At 40.1% G+C, this 17,653-nt stretch overlaps 4 protein-coding genes across 6 annotated transcripts; 3 read left to right on the top strand and 1 right to left on the bottom strand.

Moving 5' to 3' along the window:
• The first annotated feature begins 437 nt into the window (after positions 1-437).
• On the top strand, positions 438-4,898 carry LOC129602152 (casein kinase II subunit alpha). Of its 3 annotated transcripts, none has more exons than XM_055501136.1 (10): positions 438-727; positions 1,276-1,503; positions 2,272-2,383; positions 2,445-2,546; positions 2,603-2,653; positions 2,763-2,822; positions 2,924-3,007; positions 3,338-3,651; positions 3,959-4,107; positions 4,326-4,898. In XM_055501136.1, the coding sequence occupies exons 2-10, from the start codon at positions 1,379-1,381 to the stop codon at positions 4,478-4,480; spliced, it is 1,152 nt and encodes a 383-aa protein (XP_055357111.1). In that variant the 5' UTR covers positions 438-727; positions 1,276-1,378; the 3' UTR covers positions 4,481-4,898. The 3 variants fall into 3 exon arrangements, with proteins under 3 accessions (XP_055357111.1, XP_055357096.1, XP_055357103.1); XM_055501121.1 differs by having other exon boundaries at positions 438-730; XM_055501128.1 differs by lacking the exon at positions 438-727 and having other exon boundaries at positions 823-1,503.
• A 2,816-nt stretch (positions 4,899-7,714) lies between these two features.
• LOC129580768 (exocyst complex component 8-like) lies at positions 7,715-11,208 on the top strand. The gene is made up of 11 exons (XM_055471432.1): positions 7,715-7,902; positions 7,970-8,125; positions 8,184-8,288; positions 8,476-8,733; positions 9,048-9,190; positions 9,254-9,434; positions 9,671-9,801; positions 9,925-10,044; positions 10,223-10,427; positions 10,763-10,956; positions 11,077-11,208. Exons 1-11 carry the CDS (start codon positions 7,836-7,838, stop codon positions 11,206-11,208), a joined length of 1,692 nt encoding a protein of 563 aa, XP_055327407.1. The 5' UTR covers positions 7,715-7,835.
• LOC129580765 (uncharacterized) lies at positions 11,042-13,704 on the bottom strand. Its single transcript, XM_055471426.1, has 3 exons — positions 13,695-13,704; positions 12,117-13,283; positions 11,042-11,861 (listed from the first exon to the last, which is right to left on the bottom strand). The coding sequence occupies exons 1-3, from the start codon at positions 13,702-13,704 to the stop codon at positions 11,602-11,604; spliced, it is 1,437 nt and encodes a 478-aa protein (XP_055327401.1). The 3' UTR covers positions 11,042-11,601.
• Positions 13,705-14,416: 712 nt separating this feature from the next.
• LOC129580764 (uncharacterized) lies at positions 14,417-17,607 on the top strand. Its single transcript, XM_055471425.1, has 3 exons — positions 14,417-14,948; positions 15,048-15,187; positions 16,666-17,607. Exons 1-3 carry the CDS (start codon positions 14,450-14,452, stop codon positions 17,266-17,268), a joined length of 1,242 nt encoding a protein of 413 aa, XP_055327400.1. The 5' UTR covers positions 14,417-14,449; the 3' UTR covers positions 17,269-17,607.
• The last annotated feature ends 46 nt before the right edge of the window (positions 17,608-17,653 follow it).

Here is a 17,653-nt window from a genome sequence, read left to right as displayed (position 1 = left end):
TGGGCAAAGGCCATCATTGTTACAAAAAGTGCATTCGCGTAATACTACTTAAAATGATACAAATTTAAACGTTAAAAAAACAGCATAAATTGAAAGCAGCTCTCGCGGTAGTCAGCGATCCTGCAACGTGAACTGCAAGCTGCAAAACAAATGAAATATGATATAATTACTAGTAGATACCTTTGATTCGTAATCATTAAACACAGTTTAGCTGAAAATGCCGTCCTTAATAATTATTAATCAGCAAGAAATTTGAAAACAAATTAATCTAGTACGTATGCAAAAGTCGGCATCGAATTGCTCAATGCTTCCCGACGTTCCCGTTTCGGATAAAGCCTCGAGGCTCGACGTGTGCTGACCGCTTTTACCATAGACCGTAGTATTTACGTCGACGTAGCCGATCACGCATCGCATCGCGGGAGCGGACGTGATGTCGTTCAATAAAACGTAGGAAGGGAATTCAAGCCTGCTTTGCAGCTTTGGAATTCAAAAAAGGTGTTTGAATTTCGTAACTTTTACTTCTAATACCGCTTTATATGTACTGGATGCTAAAATTTGTTAAGTCGTTTAGCTTTTGGCAGTTTAATGCAGATTTGGAGCTCTGATGCAAAGACAGAGTTCTCGCAGAATAATCTGTGATCCCGCTGAAGGAGCTCATTCGCCACGCATGAGAGTTGGGCCGCCTGTTGCAGCCATTTCTGCCGCTGTAGTACGATACTGGTAGAGCGTGGTAAGCGGATAATCTTCTTCGTTAGTTAATATCAAATTGTTGCAATAAAAAAGTACAGTTGGTTCCATGTTTCGCTGTTTTTTTTTGAGTATACTGAAATATCTGATTTATCATAGAAGCTGGAAATTTTCAAAATAGATGGCGTACGACTTGCTGCCACTTGGGAAATCAGAACGTGCAGTTTTTATTGTAGCGGTACCGCGAAAATTTCCGTAGACCGGTTGCCGTTTAGCGTAAAGATACAGGTTCTCGCTCTGAGACACATTGTTTTGAGCCTTTTAGGTAGCGAGAAAGTGGAAGTGGTCCGATTTCATGGATGCAGTTTTATTTATGATTTCCTGTCTTATTTCTGTCATAGTTTCTGGGCAACAATTAATTTTTATAGCATTCAGAAAGAGTGCAATTCGATAACTATTTTAAACCGATTCTGGCCAGTGGCTTTTGGAGTAGAAACAAAGAATTGGATGTGGCTCTTTTGCAATACTCGCACTCGACTGGATAGCTGAGATTTTGTCATAAAGCAACTGGAAATTATTGCGTTACAGATACATGCCAGAGTTGCTTTTTCCCGGACAACTGTTTGGTCATTTTATATTGTCCCCTATCAGCAGCGAGCGGAGACGTGGCTGCGTTCGGGGCTGAGAAGAAATGAGTGCGGGATTAGCGGCCAAGGGACGCATGCAAATGCCTTCGCGAGCTCGTGCTTATGCGGATATTAATACACAACGTCCTCGGGAGTATTGGGATTACGAGGCGCATGTTATTCAGTGGGGGTAAGTGGTTATTTGAACTTAATAAATTTTCTTTGCAGTAATGCGCTTCTTCTTTATTTATGTTTAGAGTTGCTTACGAAATTTGATAGATCTGAATGATTTTTTCTTAATTTATGGTTTTTCAGCTTTTTCCAAAATTGTTTTTGTGACAGAAAGTATTTTCAGTCAGCCTAATAAGTTATTTCTGTTGGTCCATATTACAGGATAGTACACTAATAATGCGCTAAACACTTACGCTATCGGCTGTTTGTTTTGCCTGCTGATGTATATTCGAATTCCGTTTCGCCAGACGACAGAATTCTTTCATGTTTGAATATTTCGCCGATTTGGGGCTGGTTTTGTCACCATTTATTATGCTGAAACTTCACTACCTCGCGGGCTTGTCATCTTAATCGCGCTTCGTGATGATCTTAGATTATTAAATTTCGCTGTTTTTGGTACGCTTGCATCATGGCATCCACGTGGTATAGGCTTATCCGTTATCGCCTTATCCTCAGTCTCTAGTTGCCAAATGTTTTTGCATTTACTTAATTAAGTAGAAGAAAGGAAGCTTATTGGCAGCCCTTACTAGAAAGAGGATAGTTAGGTGTCTGATGTTTCCCGCTTCGTATGGTTATGAACTTCTGACTGTCGATTCTGTGCCGCAAGCCCGCATGCTAATATGTAATATGAGCTGCATATTTGGTGCATTATAAGATGGTAAAACAGATGTTCCTGGCAGCCGTCATCATCTGACGTTTGCTAACTCTGTTTTTCTTGTTTTTATAGCGACCAGGATGATTTTCAATTAGTGCGAAAGTTGGGGCGGGGAAAGTATAGTGAAGTTTTTGAAGCCGTCAACATTACCAACAACGAAAAATGCGTCGTGAAAATTCTCAAGGTTATTGCTGTCAAATTCTGGCTGATACGGGCGCAATCATAACTGATCTTCTTGGTTTCAGCCTGTTAAGAAGAAGAAAATAAAGCGGGAGATCAAGATTTTAGAGAATTTACGAGGCGGGACGAATATTATTAACTTATTAGCAGTTGTAAAAGATCCTGTGGTAAGGCATCTTTTGGGCTGCTTTTGTGCATCTCTTCATGTGGTTATTTTCGGTAGTCCCGAACGCCGGCTCTGGTTTTCGAGCACGTCAACAATACGGATTTCAAGGTGAGCCTCTAGAGACTTTCCCGTAAAGATATGATTATATTATCATGCTATTCGAGGATATGTTTTACATTTGATGTGTTTCATATATTTGCGCCTGTCTTTTTTGCAGCAATTGTATCAGACACTGACAGATTACGATATTCGCTTTTACCTATTTGAACTGCTAAAGGTGGGTTCGTATTATTTGCGTTGTTTAAGCGTCGTTTTTGTGCATACAGTTTTTTATTGAAGACATGCCAAATTGACATTCAAATTCTGTTTTTTTTCTAGGCCTTGGATTATTGCCACAGTATGGGTATTATGCATCGAGATGTTAAGCCTCATAATGTGATGATCGATCATGAAAATCGTAAGGTGAGGTGAAGATATCCCGTACCGATAGTGTTGCCTGTACTTTGTTTTATTTGATTATGAATTTGTCGCATCAGCAGGCCATGTCGGCCAATATAGTAAGTAATGCCAGAAAATCCGCTTTTGCTACATCGTTATTTGCATTTGGATGTTTTAAATAAATATGATTTAAAAAACCGAAATTATGACTTTCATTTTGTGTCTGTAAAGATCGACTAATTATTAAGGCTCAGTTGCAGTTTAAATTGGCTATATCCGCAAAATTGAACGTGACATCGAGAGGTTTTCGTTTTCATTGGTTTTTTTCTGAACATGTTGTGATTTCTCGTATAGCTTCGACTGATTGATTGGGGATTGGCGGAATTCTATCACACCGGTCAAGAGTACAACGTACGTGTGGCATCGCGGTATTTTAAAGGGCCGGAGTTGTTGGTGGATTATCAGATGTATGACTATTCACTGGATATGTGGTCACTCGGCTGTATGATGGCCAGTATGATTTTCCGGAAGGAACCCTTTTTCCATGGTCATGACAATTATGATCAGCTGGTGCGAATAGCCAAAGTCCTTGGTACCGATGAATTGTTTGAATATTTGGAAAAATATCAGATCGATCTGGACCCTCGTTTTAACGATATCTTAGGAAGGTAAGAATCTTTTGATGTAGTTATGCAATACCCCGGCAAGCCATCACTTCTTTAATAGCGATTTCGTGAGTCTTTCCATTTCCATTAGTTAATGCTGTGAATCATAAATAACGCAAAGAAAACTTAGAGTGAAGATGCTTGAGAAAATGTGACGTCTGATCGATATAGTGGTATGCATGGAAATTAAACTCCCACGCAGTGTATCCAGTTCGTGCGGTGCCTTCCGACACTTGACGTGAATGCATGCGGTGGGCATGTTGTTTTTCTGTTTATCGACGTATATTGCATGTTCTCTCTGGAATTGCAGGCATTCCAAGAAAAGGTGGGAACGATTTGTTCACAGTGAAAATCAGCATTTGGTTAGCCCGGAAGCACTGGATTTTTTGGATAAATTACTGCGATATGACCACCTGGAACGGTTAACAGCGCGAGAAGCTATGGATCACCAATATTTTTGTAAGTGAAATTACTGTCGTGGGCAATAGCTGGAATAAAGCTTTGGTGTCATTTCGTAAGCGTTACGAGTATTTTCTGTAAATATCTTCAGAGTACACTTCGTTAAACCTCCATTAAAGTTTTAAACTGTTCGTTAAATGCTCTGCTGTATGCTCCGTTAAACTGCTACTTGTACTTTTGAGCGCTAACTAAAGATTATAGTGAATCATTTATTGTAGATCCTGTAGTCAAGGACCAGGTTGCGGGGCAGCCAAGTGGTGCATCGGGGAATGCACGCGGTGCAAATGCCGGGGGCATTCCTAGCCCCCTAGCACTGGGTGACGCCGGATCACCCATTAGTATTTCTCCAGGCGGCAGTCCTACGCGCGGCTGATCTTGCAAGAAAGGCGAACCGTCGCGGATTTTGTTTTTTATCCTCGGTAATTTTGTGGAAGAAACACATGGTGCAGGAAGATCAAACGAGAATGAAGTCAGTTTTTTCTTTCTCAGTGCAATTGCGGGCTAATAGTTCATCGAAAAATCCTAATATTGCTTATCCGGCGTTCACTGTGGACACATTGTGTTTCTTTCTCTTTCGGATTTTTATGATAATTTATACGTCTGGATTTGTTGCCTCTCTTGATGCGCTACCCTGCTTAAGTCCGTCGTGTTTGGTCGGAATTCAGTTTGACATGAGTGTTTTTTCAGCTTCTAATCTGTGGAGTACTTCGTAAATTTGGTTGAAGTGGTTTTTCTGGAAAGTCGTATACTGCCGACTGTCGATAACAGAACATAAACTGCTGAGGGTCCGAGTGCGACATCATTATAAGTTGTATGATGGACTTAAAGTTTTTACCATTCGGATCAGGACGTACAAATTATTTTGTAGTACTCTGTATATTCCCAATTTTTTTTGATAATTTATTGCAAGTTAATAACCCAGGCTGCACACAGACGTATCTGTTTACTTTTAGAAAAATATTCATGGATCGTGGTCGATTAATATAACCCCATAGTTAAAAAACAACCAGAGAGCTAAACGAATGAGTTTTTTTAAAGTTAAAAGACAATTAAGGCTGATCATCGAGATCAAAAGCATTACGAAAATTGCTCCGGCGACCGCCGGAAGACAGGCGTCTGGGTTTCATCTTGGACTGGTACTCTGTCTGTTGGACCACGTTAACGAGGGTTCTATCAATGATACCCTCATTTATTATTCTGACATTATTCAACTGGTCACCGTCGAAATTAACTGCTACATGCAGCACATCCGGGACAGATTGTGAATCCCAGTCACGGTCACATCCGGAGTGGCATGGTGTTGTCACTTTTGTTTTGTTTGGCAAGATGATCTGGCCTTCTAAAGGATGAAATCCGCCCAGTGTAACGTCCGTGGGCGAGCGGAACTTATCTTCGTCTTTTTCCGGCATGGGGCGCTGAGCAGTATCACTGTGAGTGTGGATCGCAGCCGGTAGGATTACTGGCGCTAATTGTGTCGGCGATCGGGATATTATGGCCAGTCCAAGTATGGTCACCATCTCAATAAACGCCAAGTTCAACAGACCCTCTTCGGACAATCCGCCGTTGGACTGGGCGATAACCGGACGTGGATAGCTCGGGAGATCATCATCGTCCGCTAGCAGCAACGCTAACAATACCGGATCCACGAATCGCGAAGTGCGGTTAGTTTTGTCAGTGGCAAACAAATTCCAGTCCACCGCATGCGGATGTTTGCTGATATAATCCATGATTTTTGGCAGTTTATGCTTGATGCGGTACAGCATAATTTGCTGCTGTAAGACGGAAAGGTCATTGCCGGCGCTGGTCTGTCTAGTTAACGTGACAGGAGCAGCGATGACTGATGCTATTCCATCGAAGAGAATTAATAAGGAACAGATGCGTAATCCAGTTAGGTATCCTGTATTCATTCCGAAGCGGCAGGGCCTTTCTGTTCATATTTACTGTCAGATTGCGCCTCAACATGACTCGACTGTTGCCGGACGTGGTAGGTTGCGGTGCGGTTTATCACATGCAAGGCTTTCAAAATGCTGATGCACAAAGCAAAAAACAGTCAATTAACAATAGCAAAACATGTTATGCTTGATAGCTCCAGCGGTGTTCTAATTATTAAACAATTGGTATACTTGATTAGATAATTAGCATCTTTGGAAATTTCTGACAGTAAGTAGAGCATGAAAGCATTTTGAAGCCATCGGAATCCGGATTGAGATTACAGCACTTATTCCCAAACATGTGACACAATACTCGCGAAGACGTTAATTGACGCATTACGTGCACCTTCTAATAAAGCACATAAAGTACTATAAAGTAGTACACTTTTTTATGACTACGTACGTAAGAAAATAAAAATATAAATTGAATTGGTTTGTGCCGACGAAATACAAACTTACAGTCGTTTCAAGCCTAAATTTCAAATACAATGTGCTGATCCAGAATTAATATTATCGATTGTAAGATCTTAATTAACAAAAACCGGGAAACAGGAGCAAGATCAGTGCGTTTTTGTACTTATATATATTTATAAACTCTTATAATAAAGGCATTAGTAAAAGTAGGAATGTTAATCACAGCCAAAATAGTTTGCGAACAGTAATACACCTTCGATGTTAACTAGTGATGGAATACCTAAATACAGTTCTACGGGTTGAGCGCCATCTAAAACACTTTAGAAATAGCGCATTTTTTAACCTCTATTAATATTGCCAGTATGATATTTTAAGCTTAAAACACTCAGAAGCCATGGTGCGGCCTTGTTATTGTATTGCAGGAATTAGTTATTGCTGCGCTGTATCTCCAATAAAATATTGAGTATTCCACATAATCACACCAAGCGAAATGCAAACCATATGCTACAATACCTATAATTATACTGGTATAGAAGTACTCGTAGTCGTAGCTACGCCGTTATGAGTACCGGTACCGAAGCCTCCACTTCCGCGCCGGCTTCCAGAAATCAAATATTTACAACCTATTGTCCGAACTGGAAATACGGATACAGTCAGCGGACTGTACAAAACAAAAAAATTGTCATCCATCATCCATGAAATTCAAAACCGAAGAGCGTGTCTCTCAATCAGTAATAAATTATTGCCAGCCTTTTACAATAAAAGGTACCGCGTTACGCGTACATCATCACGGTGGCGGTGCTAACCTGCTAATGCCTACCAGGTAGAGAAGGGTATATCGCGCATTAATTCTGAAATCGCCTGATTATGGAATTCTTTTATAGCCCGTCCATGACGGATTTATGGATCAACATTCAACACCGCCGGAAGTTTTCTCTGGCTTGTGGACTCCCTGGTGCAGTGTTCACATGCAGATGCTGAAGTCATAACTATGTTCTTTTTGATTTGCATCCCAGTGATTACAGTCTTAAATTAAAGCGCTTTAAAGGTTAAGGTGCTAACAGCAAATGGGAAAAATTTTTTTAAATTTTTTTATTTTTTCTTATGGGAATATTTTTTTTTAAAAGTTAAGTTAGGTAGCTGCCATCTTCGAGCTATCTGTCGTAAATAAAAAAAAAACTATGGACAACCGCCCCGAGGAACAGCCGCCCCAGCAGGTAAACATGCGCCGCAAAACTTAATTTGCAGTTTTGCTCTACATTCGAACATTTGAATTTTTAGATGTTTTAGAATTTATTTATTTTTTGACCAGCCTTCGGTTCATAGGAACAAAACGGACAGCTAAATGAATTTGATTTCTTGCTTCCACTGAAGACCTTGGGAATGGAACGATCACAAAGAACGGACATTCGTGAGCGCCTATACAATCGGGATTTCGATCCGAACTCTGGTAAACGCATTTTTTTGAAGACATGATCATGGTTCCTTTAAAGTTTAAGCATATCCCTGTTCCACAGAAATTACGAACCTAATTTCGCGGGGAAACGGTGTAGCGCAGATTGAAGCCACGCGTAGACGATTTGCTGAACACAAGGAAAATGCCGTTTTGGAGTTGCGAAAGAATGCCTTCAAATACCACAATGTCATCATCAACGCGTCCAAGGAAATGCAGCGTACGGTCTTTATTATTCCCAGGCATCTGCAAACACTTTATAAGCAGAATGTTTATAGAGTTGGAAAAAAATCTTGCGGACTTGAAGGCAACGCTGGTTGATGAAAAAACCGCTCTAGACAATGCGGTGGAAACTTCGGAAGAAGCACTAGTTGCGCGTCGAGGTTGGTGTGATGTGATTGTGATGATGATCGCAGATTTTTACCATCATATCGATGGATATTTTTCCGTTCGTCGTAGGCGCAGTTGTCTGATTTTTATAGAGGTATTTTTCCTTTTATTTGGTTAATTAAAAAATTTCGCTCGTGCATGGTTGTAGCCTCTTCCAGATTTTACGGTGATTTTTTTCAGGCGCTGGCAATCGACGAGCCGCTATTATTCAGACTAGCTCGCTGGATGGGATCGTTAAACGTTTCCGGACAGACGAAGAAACGGAAACGCACGAAGACTCTCAGTTGCCATTGTGGTTCAAAGATGCGGCTACGGACATGGAGGATCATTATGAGATGCGTAATTTTGTTGCGGCTGTTCGTCTGTTAGGCCAAGCCAGAGAGTTTTACCAGGCGCTGAACGACCAGACAGTTATTGCACAGGCTGAACCTTTCTATAGTATGTTCGAACTTCAAATAAACGTTTTACAATGATTATTTCAAGCGGTTTTTTACAACACTTCCTACAGAAACTCCCTAAATTTTAGTTGTTAAACGCCTCTAAATTGTGTACGCTAATAACATAATTGTTCGTAATTTTTTTGTGATTGAGTTCGTAAATTGGATACAAAATTTGTGTACATCGGATAAATTCACGCCTTTCACAAAATTGGATTGCTTTGTTGAACAGTTTGCTGAAACGTTGAGTAATGCACTTTCGTGAGGTTATTATGGTTTTGCGATTCTTAAAAAAACTATGCTTTTTTCTCGTAGGGATGGTTTTGGAAGTGGAGGAAGGCTTAATTGAGCGGCTGTTGCAAGGACTCAAAAGTGCTATGGAGTGTCCATTCGGAGTGGATACCAAACTGTGCCAGCAGTTTGCTGAGCACCTGAAATTGCTCAACCGTAGCTACGAAGTAAAAATCCAAAGATTTCGAAAATTGCGAGTAATTTTTTTTAACTTTGATTTGCGGTTACAGGCTGGCATTACTTTTCTGGATAACCATACCAGAATGTTGAAGCTGACCGTTTCGGGAATAAAAATGGAAGGAAGTATACCTGTATATATGAAGAAACGCAGTGAGGCCTTTTTTAAGCACCTTTCCAAAACCGTATTGGACTACGAAGAATTTGGCTTCCAGAGCCCGAAGTGCAAATCAGGTAAAAGGTGAAAATTAATTCAGCTTATTTGACACTTTAAATCTTGGTTGCGCATCGTTATAACATCCCTGACAAATAATAAGTTTTGGTTTAACACATCGTGGTCATCTTGGCTAAAGTAAGCACACAGTGCAAGAAATTTGAAATGCAGACATAAATTAATAGTGTCTCGCAGTTTGATTGTATTTACAAATTAGTGTGCAGCATTTAATTGAATCCAAATTGATTTTGTACAGCTCTAACTGGATGGGTGCGGTTCCATCTTACTACATTCCTTTCTCAGCACGAAGATCTGTTATTCACTGACAGCCCAAATCTTTCTGTCGCTGCTGAATGCATAAAAATTATCCGGGAGTCTTCCAACCAGGTATGTATCATGTGTTTCAGCCAGTGAAAATTATAGTTAAAGAATTCGCTGTAGCAGTTATTTGAAAGTATGCGACACACCCGATCCCGCTTTTGTCTGATGTGAGCCTTATCGTTTGTATAGGCTACTTTGGTTGGAATGGATATCACGGCGTTACTGGACTCGTGCATGGAGGACAACTGTGTGCGGCTTATTGCCTTTCAAGTGGACCGCTTTGCTGAATTACAGACAACTGCCCTGCAGGTGAAAACATTGCTTTAGTGGCATTATTTCAAATTTAAGAAATTCGGCAATGGGTTGTAGAATGCATAAGCACATAAGCAGTTTTGAAATATCTGCTATTTACGTATGTTAAGTTACTGGAGGCCTAAAAATTACTCTTATTAACGGTGGTTTCCTACATGTGATACTGAAATTTCAGGGTGCTAAAATGCAGCCGACAGTTTTCGACAGCAAAGAAGCACTGAAAGACTACCTCGACCGATTCGCATCATCGGGCCTGGGATTAGCTGTGGCTTATGTCGGTGCGCTGTTCCGTAATACTGCCTTTTTGACGGGGCACCGCGGCAGAAGAGGGAGCAGTAGTCAAAGGGATTTTCTAACCAGTTCTGTACTGCTGGTGGATGGTAAATCTGAACGTGGGGTGAAATCTGATTGTGGTGTTACGTTTTAACTGCGCACTTGCTCGGCATGAGAACTTGAGAACCCGCTACAGATATTTACTAACTGTCTCCTTCTTCTCCTCGGTGCAACCTGCATGGCCTGATCGCTCGTGTCTTACGAGTACCAACAAGTTTGTTATTTTACTAAGCAATCTAAGCAATATTTAGTTCTTTGTTCGGCTTGCGGAGATAATAAATTATTTTTTAAATAAAGTGGGATTTATTTATTAGTGTCTAGTTCTATATTTCATAATCGGCTCACACTTTTTCATGATTTCAGCAGTATTTTCTTCCTTTAGATGGATTGAGATTGAATATATCGTCGGATTTTATCGACTTCGCAAAACAGTTCTTGCAGTTCGCCTGTGATATTATGGATGTTTGTCCCTCTTTCCTAATGCGGAATATCCAGTTGTGGTTACAAAAGACATTTTCGCCGTGTTTAAAATCATTGCAAGTATTTGCCGCGAAAACATCGGACAATAAAGTTAATGTAAGGTTGTTGGAATTTACAGATGCATGCCTCGGTTCAGCCTTTAATGACCAAAGGTGAATATGATGGCACAACAGGAGTAAAATGATTATAACTAGTAATTCCAATTTGCGATGCGAGCCAGAACAGGTGATTGCCGAGGCCGTTGTTTTTAAAGGAGCGCTGCCATTCCATGAACAAAAAGCGGTGCGGGTCAGCCGCACTGACCTTTTCGATCTCTTGAAGCTCCGTCAGAGGGGACGCACTATATGAACTACTGTCCGATAACAGCCACATTATGAAGATAAAACCAGTCACGATAAATAAATGTCTGGCAAGATTCTTTGTCGCCGTTCTGAAACGCTGATATAATACGAAATTCATCCAGTATAGCGGAGTGTACTTGATTACAAAACCAGTACTTATGTTTAACACGTGCGAAAGCAGAGGTTTCTGGGACATCGAATAGGTTTGCGTTAATAATAGAATATCACAGCAGTTGTTGAATACGTTTGCACATTTTAACAAGAGAAGTTTCTAATGTTAAAAGTTTCCTTTATAATTTAATAAGCCATGGCCAGTACTGAAGAATCAGTTATTACATTTTTTTGTAGAGTAAAACGCCCATAGCAAAAGAAAAAAATTCAACGCAAAATCTGAAGTTCTCTATGGGCAAGCATATTTGTGCAAGAGATTGTCTTTGATGGAAGTTGATTCGTTAAAGTAAATCAGCCGTAACAGTTGACCCAACGAACTTTTGCTTTTCCGGATCCAGTCAAGAGTAATGTGTTTCTCGTTTAGCGAAAAAATGTTTTTATCAATTATGACTTTCTTTGTGTCAAGCATTATTTTTCCCATATAATTTGCCATCTGTGAAACATTTGCCGCTGTTTTCTTGCCGTTGTCGGTGGGATGCGGTATCCATTCTGGAATACAAAGTATCTATTTCAAAAATTTAAACTTATTGCGATTCCCGCATTATAACGTTGATAGATAAACAGCGACACCATGTTAATAATTGTTAAATTAAAAATTTCTCTTAACAATGCATATATTTTGACAGACCAAATTAATAGATTAAAAACTCTGTTAGCGCACGTTATGCACTGAATGAGCATGCGTAGCTAGTAAACTTGAACTGTATAAGCATTATTATGCATTCGTAAATCCAGCCTGCTTACCTAATTCAGAATCCAGTCCGCTGGAAAAATTGTTTTTGCTGCTTATTTGCTCGAAATTTTTACCGAGAAAAAAATGGTTAGATGTTATGCAATGGTCAGATAGGCTCTTGTCCTTCTCAGCGAATATCGTCCGTGTACAAACTGCAACACCACTTTGAGATGCAAGATGATTCAAACTCGTCCAATACGGACCGGACAACTCGGTTCCGCCATCGAATTGGATCTCGATGGCGTCTACATTTGCATTATGTACCGCCGAAAAGACCGACAAATACTGAGCAACAGACAAATCACGCAAATTATCCTTTTGTACATTCTCGAAAGAGTAGCACAAGTGACGATATGAATTCTTGGCATCACTGGAGCAACTACGGGATGCAGTAGTTCGAAAGAAATTTGTGTAGGTACAACGCAAAACTTCTCCAAACGACGAATTCAATCGCCAGATATCGCGCATCTGCATGTCTTTTCCCTCGTAGCCACTGTGCACATTCAACTGACCGGACCAGTTAACCTTTCCAGTTTCATGCAAAAAATGACGGGTTTTATTAAATAGCCGCAACAACGATCTTTCCAGCCGAATTGCCTTGTGATAGGCTTTGTTCTGCAAATAGATAACGTATGGAAATAAGCATCCATTGTATAAATATGGCACGGGATCGGTGTTTGAATAACATTTCGTATGTCCACGAAAATTCACCTCATACTCGAGTAATACTTGTTGAATAAATCGGCTGCCTGGTTTACAAGCGAAATTTCCAATGGCTAGCAGCGTCCGGCCTTCTCTTTTAAATGGGGTAAATATGCATTCATACTGCTGCAGTAACTGCATAAATTTACCACGATTTCCGGTGAAATATATATCGAAATCAGCAAAAAACCCGCCCGTTTCATAGGCCACTTGTAATTTAATAAAATCGGCTTGATGTTGAACATGCAGAATTGGCTTGCCGTTCAAGAAGTACGGAACGCGAATATCTACTGTTTGCACTTGGGTTTTAACGTTGTCCCACAATGGTCCAGAAAAATTTGTATTAGAATGCAGATAGATGCTGACTGGAGATAGCTGCGTCAAAGCGGATATTATGGATAAAAACTGCAAAGCGGTGAGATCGCGGGGAAATTTGCTCACGCGGTTTTCTATCCAAACGTAGTGCAATTTTAGCGCTAGATTAGCGTTTGTGGTAACGCTATTATAAACCAGTTGGATAAATACGAAAGTGCCATATACGCAACAAAAACATAAAACAGTCAGAATCAGACGCTTGTTAGAAGTTTTACAATCACGCTTTCTGGCAAATGAAAAATTAATTTTGCTCATTTAATTATTTTTCTGTAGTCGCGAAATTGTTATTGATTGCTTTTGTTCTGCTAAAAATTTGGATATCAATACATGCACAAATGAATTAACTCCAAATATTTTTCACGTGAAGAAGGTTTTCGGCTGCAAACATGTGGTCGCCAATGCATGACCATTAAAATTTAAAATTAGCCTTAGCAGCGTACTCAAGTGTATTACTACTGTCACCGGTCAAAATCACCAGTGCAGTATAGATCATATATGTCCATGTATTTTACCTTTCAACATGGATAATGGCTTCTTAATTAGTGTCAATTGTGAAGTACGAGTATTTACATGTACATAGTTCAAACCGTAATTACTATGTACTAGCTACAATAAAGAATAACACCGTTTTATTTCATTATTTACTGACATCAAAAATGCTTTACAGTTTTTGGATTTTACAATATTACAGAGAACGTTTGTGAAAGCCGCAGTATATACGATCACAACAGCTATCTTCTCGGCCATTTATTTATTTATAAAATTTATTAAAAGTCGTTTTTCGTGTCAGGCATACAGTATTTATTTTTAGTATAAATAGTGATTCACGAAGCAAAATTGTTGGAGGCAAGGATGCTATGGCAGAATGGCAGTTATGCACACCGACCTTCTCAAAGTACGGCTTAATTCTGCTAACCTGCAGTACAATATACTGTACCCGACTTTATGATGGCTCTGCTTCGTTTTCGTTCTTGCAGACCAGCTAGTTTTTTTATTCTTGTTTCCAGTTTGCTCGTTTCCGAGCTCGCCAATTAACCCCAATTCCGCTCCTTTCGTTACTACAGACTTCTCCGCAATTACTGCAATAGATCACTGCAACAATGCGTAATACCATCACAAAGCGTGCCTCTCCATCTCTTTGGAGATTTGCAAAATGTCATCAAACCAGTCTGGCATTCGTGTCCTTTGGCAGAAACCGGTAGTTTCTCACCACATGGATATAAAATCCAAAGTCACAAACCAATCCCATCGATCATTACGTAAGTGTATGCTGCTGGAGATACAGTATCTGTCCGCTAAAATGCTCAAGTATATCCTTAGCTTTCTCGTATTATGTGGCATAGGAATTTATGCCGATAACCTTATACCGGCGTTACCGGAGGCCAAAGCCCTTCTCGATGAGAAATCCATCCAGAAGCGATTGGAAGTGTTTCTCAATTCCAGCCAAGGCGCCGGTTTGAAGGAGATGATGAAACGTGTGGAGGCCATGAAACCAGAGGAGATTAAAGCGCTGATCAACGAGACGTTTTCCAATAACTCCACCGCACTGCGCCAGGCCAAACAATTCGGTTTTGGATTTGGAGGTTTTGGTGGAGGTTTCGGTGGAGGGAATTCGTTGCTGCTGGCGTTGTTACTGCGTGATCGCCATCGTGATCACGACTGGCCGCGTCCCATGCCGCAACAGAACAATCAGCCGGATTTCGCCTCATTAGCAACATTGACGCTTTTGGGTATAGCGCTCATCTCCCGATTTCCCACTCAAGGCTAAAGTTTGTCAACGGCAACACCATCTGACTGTATGGCCTTATGTGTACATGACTTTGTCATGATTGTGAGTTGTGACCTTTTTGCACGATACCTTGCAGATCTTATGCAGAGAAAGACGTTTGGTATTCTGGGCATTGTAGCTGTGACCTTTCTAATTGTCATTATGTCTTATGCCATATCCACTCGCCGTTTAACTTCGTCGCAGGGTTCTGGTTTACTGTGGCATCTCATTCGCGAAGTGTGATGGTCTCTTTCCAGACTTACTATATGCAAATTGTTGAACAGAAAACTGTACACACTGACTGCTCTTCGAAGTATAAGAATTTACTGAGGTACCTTTAATAAGTATCACGATACAAGTAAAAACTTAGTACCAACGTAAAACTGGATTTTATAACAGAAACACTTCCTTTGTACTATCCTGTTCGGGAATTGTACCCATTACTCAAATCGCATTCCTCTTTAATTTGTATGTGCACAGAGAGCCGCTGCTAAAACTCCCTTGCACACCATTTTAATTGTACATATTACTTTTGATTAGGATTTCTAATTTAAACAGCTTTAAATCTAAAAAACAATGCCGTTAACCAAACCTCACTTGATAGTGAGTCACGCCCACATTTCACGCAGATATTTAAAAAAAAACAACAGAAACGCATAATTCCAAATCGCGGCAACCCGTTTTTAATTCACATTAAATGCTTTGGGCATCAAGTTCCAGTTGTCAATAAATTTGTCAAAAATAAGTTAGGTAAATAAAACATAATAATTAGGCAAACATGAGTGGTAGAACTAATGTCAATTTTAACGATTTACGAAATCCCCCCATGCTGCTTCGGGATTAGCATGGGGGTGGTAGTAAGTTTTCTTTTGCTTTACCGTTGCGTGTATGCGAGTATTTTCAGAATACTATTTCCAGTGATATTGGGGCTTACGGAAAGATTAACTTACCAGTCAATAAAATCAGAAAAATTAATACAAAGAGTAGGGGTTCCAAGCTAGTGTTAATAATAATAAATGTACTTAAGTAGAACAAATTTTTTTTGCGGTAATATTAAAAGCAGGGACATTGTTTGTACTTCGCAGTATATGTATATAGGACAACCGCACCATAATAATATCTATATACTCGTATATATATACAAGCACATACGATGCATACAAACATCATCAAGAGACAAGAAATGCTAATGCAGGATCGTGATTCTGCAGAAAGAAATTGATTCAAGACCTAATGCATTTCAAATTTTACTATGAAAAAAAGGAATTTTATGTCAACTTTTGCACTCGTATCATGATTATATACAGCATTACATAATATTCATTTCAAAGTTTTGTTCTTAAAAAGTGCTGATAAATTTCATCTTTGGTAAGAAACCAGTCTCTTTATACTGGGCGGGATCACTGCGCTACATACATACTTTTGACAAATTCAAATTATGTCGCTAAATGCTGCAAATCATAATTAACACTGGCAGCACCAAGTAATCAAGTAGCCGGGATAACTTATAATTATTGCGTCATCAAGTACATCTTATTTAAAAAATGTAGATCAACAAGTTTAGTGCACCGTGTGTGTCGAGATTTTAGGAAATGTGTTGAAAAAGCCATAATCAACGCGCACCAAATTAGGTTAGTTTAGTCATACAAAGTTGCAAAGCGCTTAAAATGCGCTTACCGGAAATCATTTCCTTTTGTTATCTGCACTGTCGATAGCACGAAGAACCAAGCGCATATTCGGTTTCTGCTAGCCAAAAGTCAAAAATGGGCTACGCAGTTTTCGGAAGTATCGCATGCTGTCTGCTGATACTATTGTGTTGGTGTTGTACGTCGCCGGTGGCTGGAAGGTCACTCGCCCCTGACAGCAACGATCCCCTTCAAAATACTATCAATCATCACCAAGCCCGGAATAATTCGGACCACAAACACCGTTTCAAGCTTCCACCAGCATACCGACAGACGCTGAAGCGTCTCTTGAAGCTCTTAATGAAGAACGGTACACTGCAGTTACCGGAAGGATTTAATCTGGCCAATGTCACCGCCCAACTGGCTAATGTTACCGGGGATGTGCGTAGCGGGCGGCAGTTTGGTGGTGGGAATGGAGATAATTCAGCGCTGATTGCGGCGCTGTTATTGTTGGATGACGATGATGATGGCTTTGGTGGGGATGATGACTGGGGATACGGTGGATATGGAGGCGGTGGTGGTGGAGGCGGTGGAAGTGGAGGATCGTCCGGCGGCGGAGATGACATGAGTCAAATGCTACCGTTCCTGCTACTGGGTTTGGCACTGCTAGCGCAGTCACCAACACAAGGCTAAAGTTTCTTACAACACTATGTCGTGATCGTGACTGACTCTTCATGGAAACATTCTTATATCTCTGACATCTATAACAAATGCCAGATAACCATATAATAAATTTTCTGTCCTCTCGTCTGTGTTTACTTATCTATCTTCCTTACTTCCGGTACCTGTTTTATAAATGTTAAATTGAAATATGTATATGGGCTTATCGTATTTCTGTCTTCTCTGTTTAATGAATCTCGCCATGTATTAGAGGGGATACTTTGTGTGTTTAGGTATGCACGGTATTTCTTCTCCACCAGACTGCCCAGATCTAAAGGTTTTGAAATTTAAAATAAAGAACAGAAAAATATCCGGTTGCTGTTAGCCTGTATCTATGCATGGAAGTATGCTGAACTAA

This window comes from Paramacrobiotus metropolitanus, unplaced genomic scaffold, assembly GCF_019649055.1.
Source record: "Paramacrobiotus metropolitanus isolate TYO unplaced genomic scaffold, Prichtersi_v1.0 Parri_scaffold0000004, whole genome shotgun sequence".
Lineage (NCBI taxonomy): Eukaryota > Metazoa > Tardigrada > Eutardigrada > Parachela > Macrobiotidae > Paramacrobiotus > Paramacrobiotus metropolitanus.
The sequence above is the reverse complement of the archived record's forward strand: the minus strand, read 5'-3'. Positions and strand labels throughout refer to the sequence as shown.

Excerpts from the sequence above, each read along its gene's own strand:
- LOC129602152 (XM_055501136.1), top strand. The coding sequence starts at position 1,379 with ATGAGTGCGGGATTAGCGGCCAAGGGACGCATGCAAATGCCTTCGCGA. Across the intron at positions 2,547-2,602 it reads CAGTTGTAAAAGATCCTGTG|TCCCGAACGCCGGCTCTGGT; the intron begins GTAAGGCATCTT and ends TATTTTCGGTAG. Across the intron at positions 3,652-3,958 it reads TTTAACGATATCTTAGGAAG|GCATTCCAAGAAAAGGTGGG; the intron begins GTAAGAATCTTT and ends CTGGAATTGCAG.
- LOC129580768 (XM_055471432.1), top strand. The coding sequence starts at position 7,836 with ATGGAACGATCACAAAGAACGGACATTCGTGAGCGCCTATACAATCGG. Across the intron at positions 7,903-7,969 it reads GGATTTCGATCCGAACTCTG|AAATTACGAACCTAATTTCG; the intron begins GTAAACGCATTT and ends CCTGTTCCACAG. Across the intron at positions 10,428-10,762 it reads TTCTGTACTGCTGGTGGATG|ATGGATTGAGATTGAATATA; the intron begins GTAAATCTGAAC and ends TTCTTCCTTTAG.
- LOC129580765 (XM_055471426.1), bottom strand. Across the intron at positions 11,862-12,116 it reads CGGACTGGATTCTGAATTAG|AATGGATACCGCATCCCACC; the intron begins GTAAGCAGGCTG and ends TTTGTATTCCAG.
- LOC129580764 (XM_055471425.1), top strand. The coding sequence starts at position 14,450 with ATGCTGCTGGAGATACAGTATCTGTCCGCTAAAATGCTCAAGTATATC. Across the intron at positions 14,949-15,047 it reads CCGATTTCCCACTCAAGGCT|ATCTTATGCAGAGAAAGACG; the intron begins AAAGTTTGTCAA and ends GATACCTTGCAG. Across the intron at positions 15,188-16,665 it reads TGTGGCATCTCATTCGCGAA|CACGAAGAACCAAGCGCATA; the intron begins GTGTGATGGTCT and ends CACTGTCGATAG.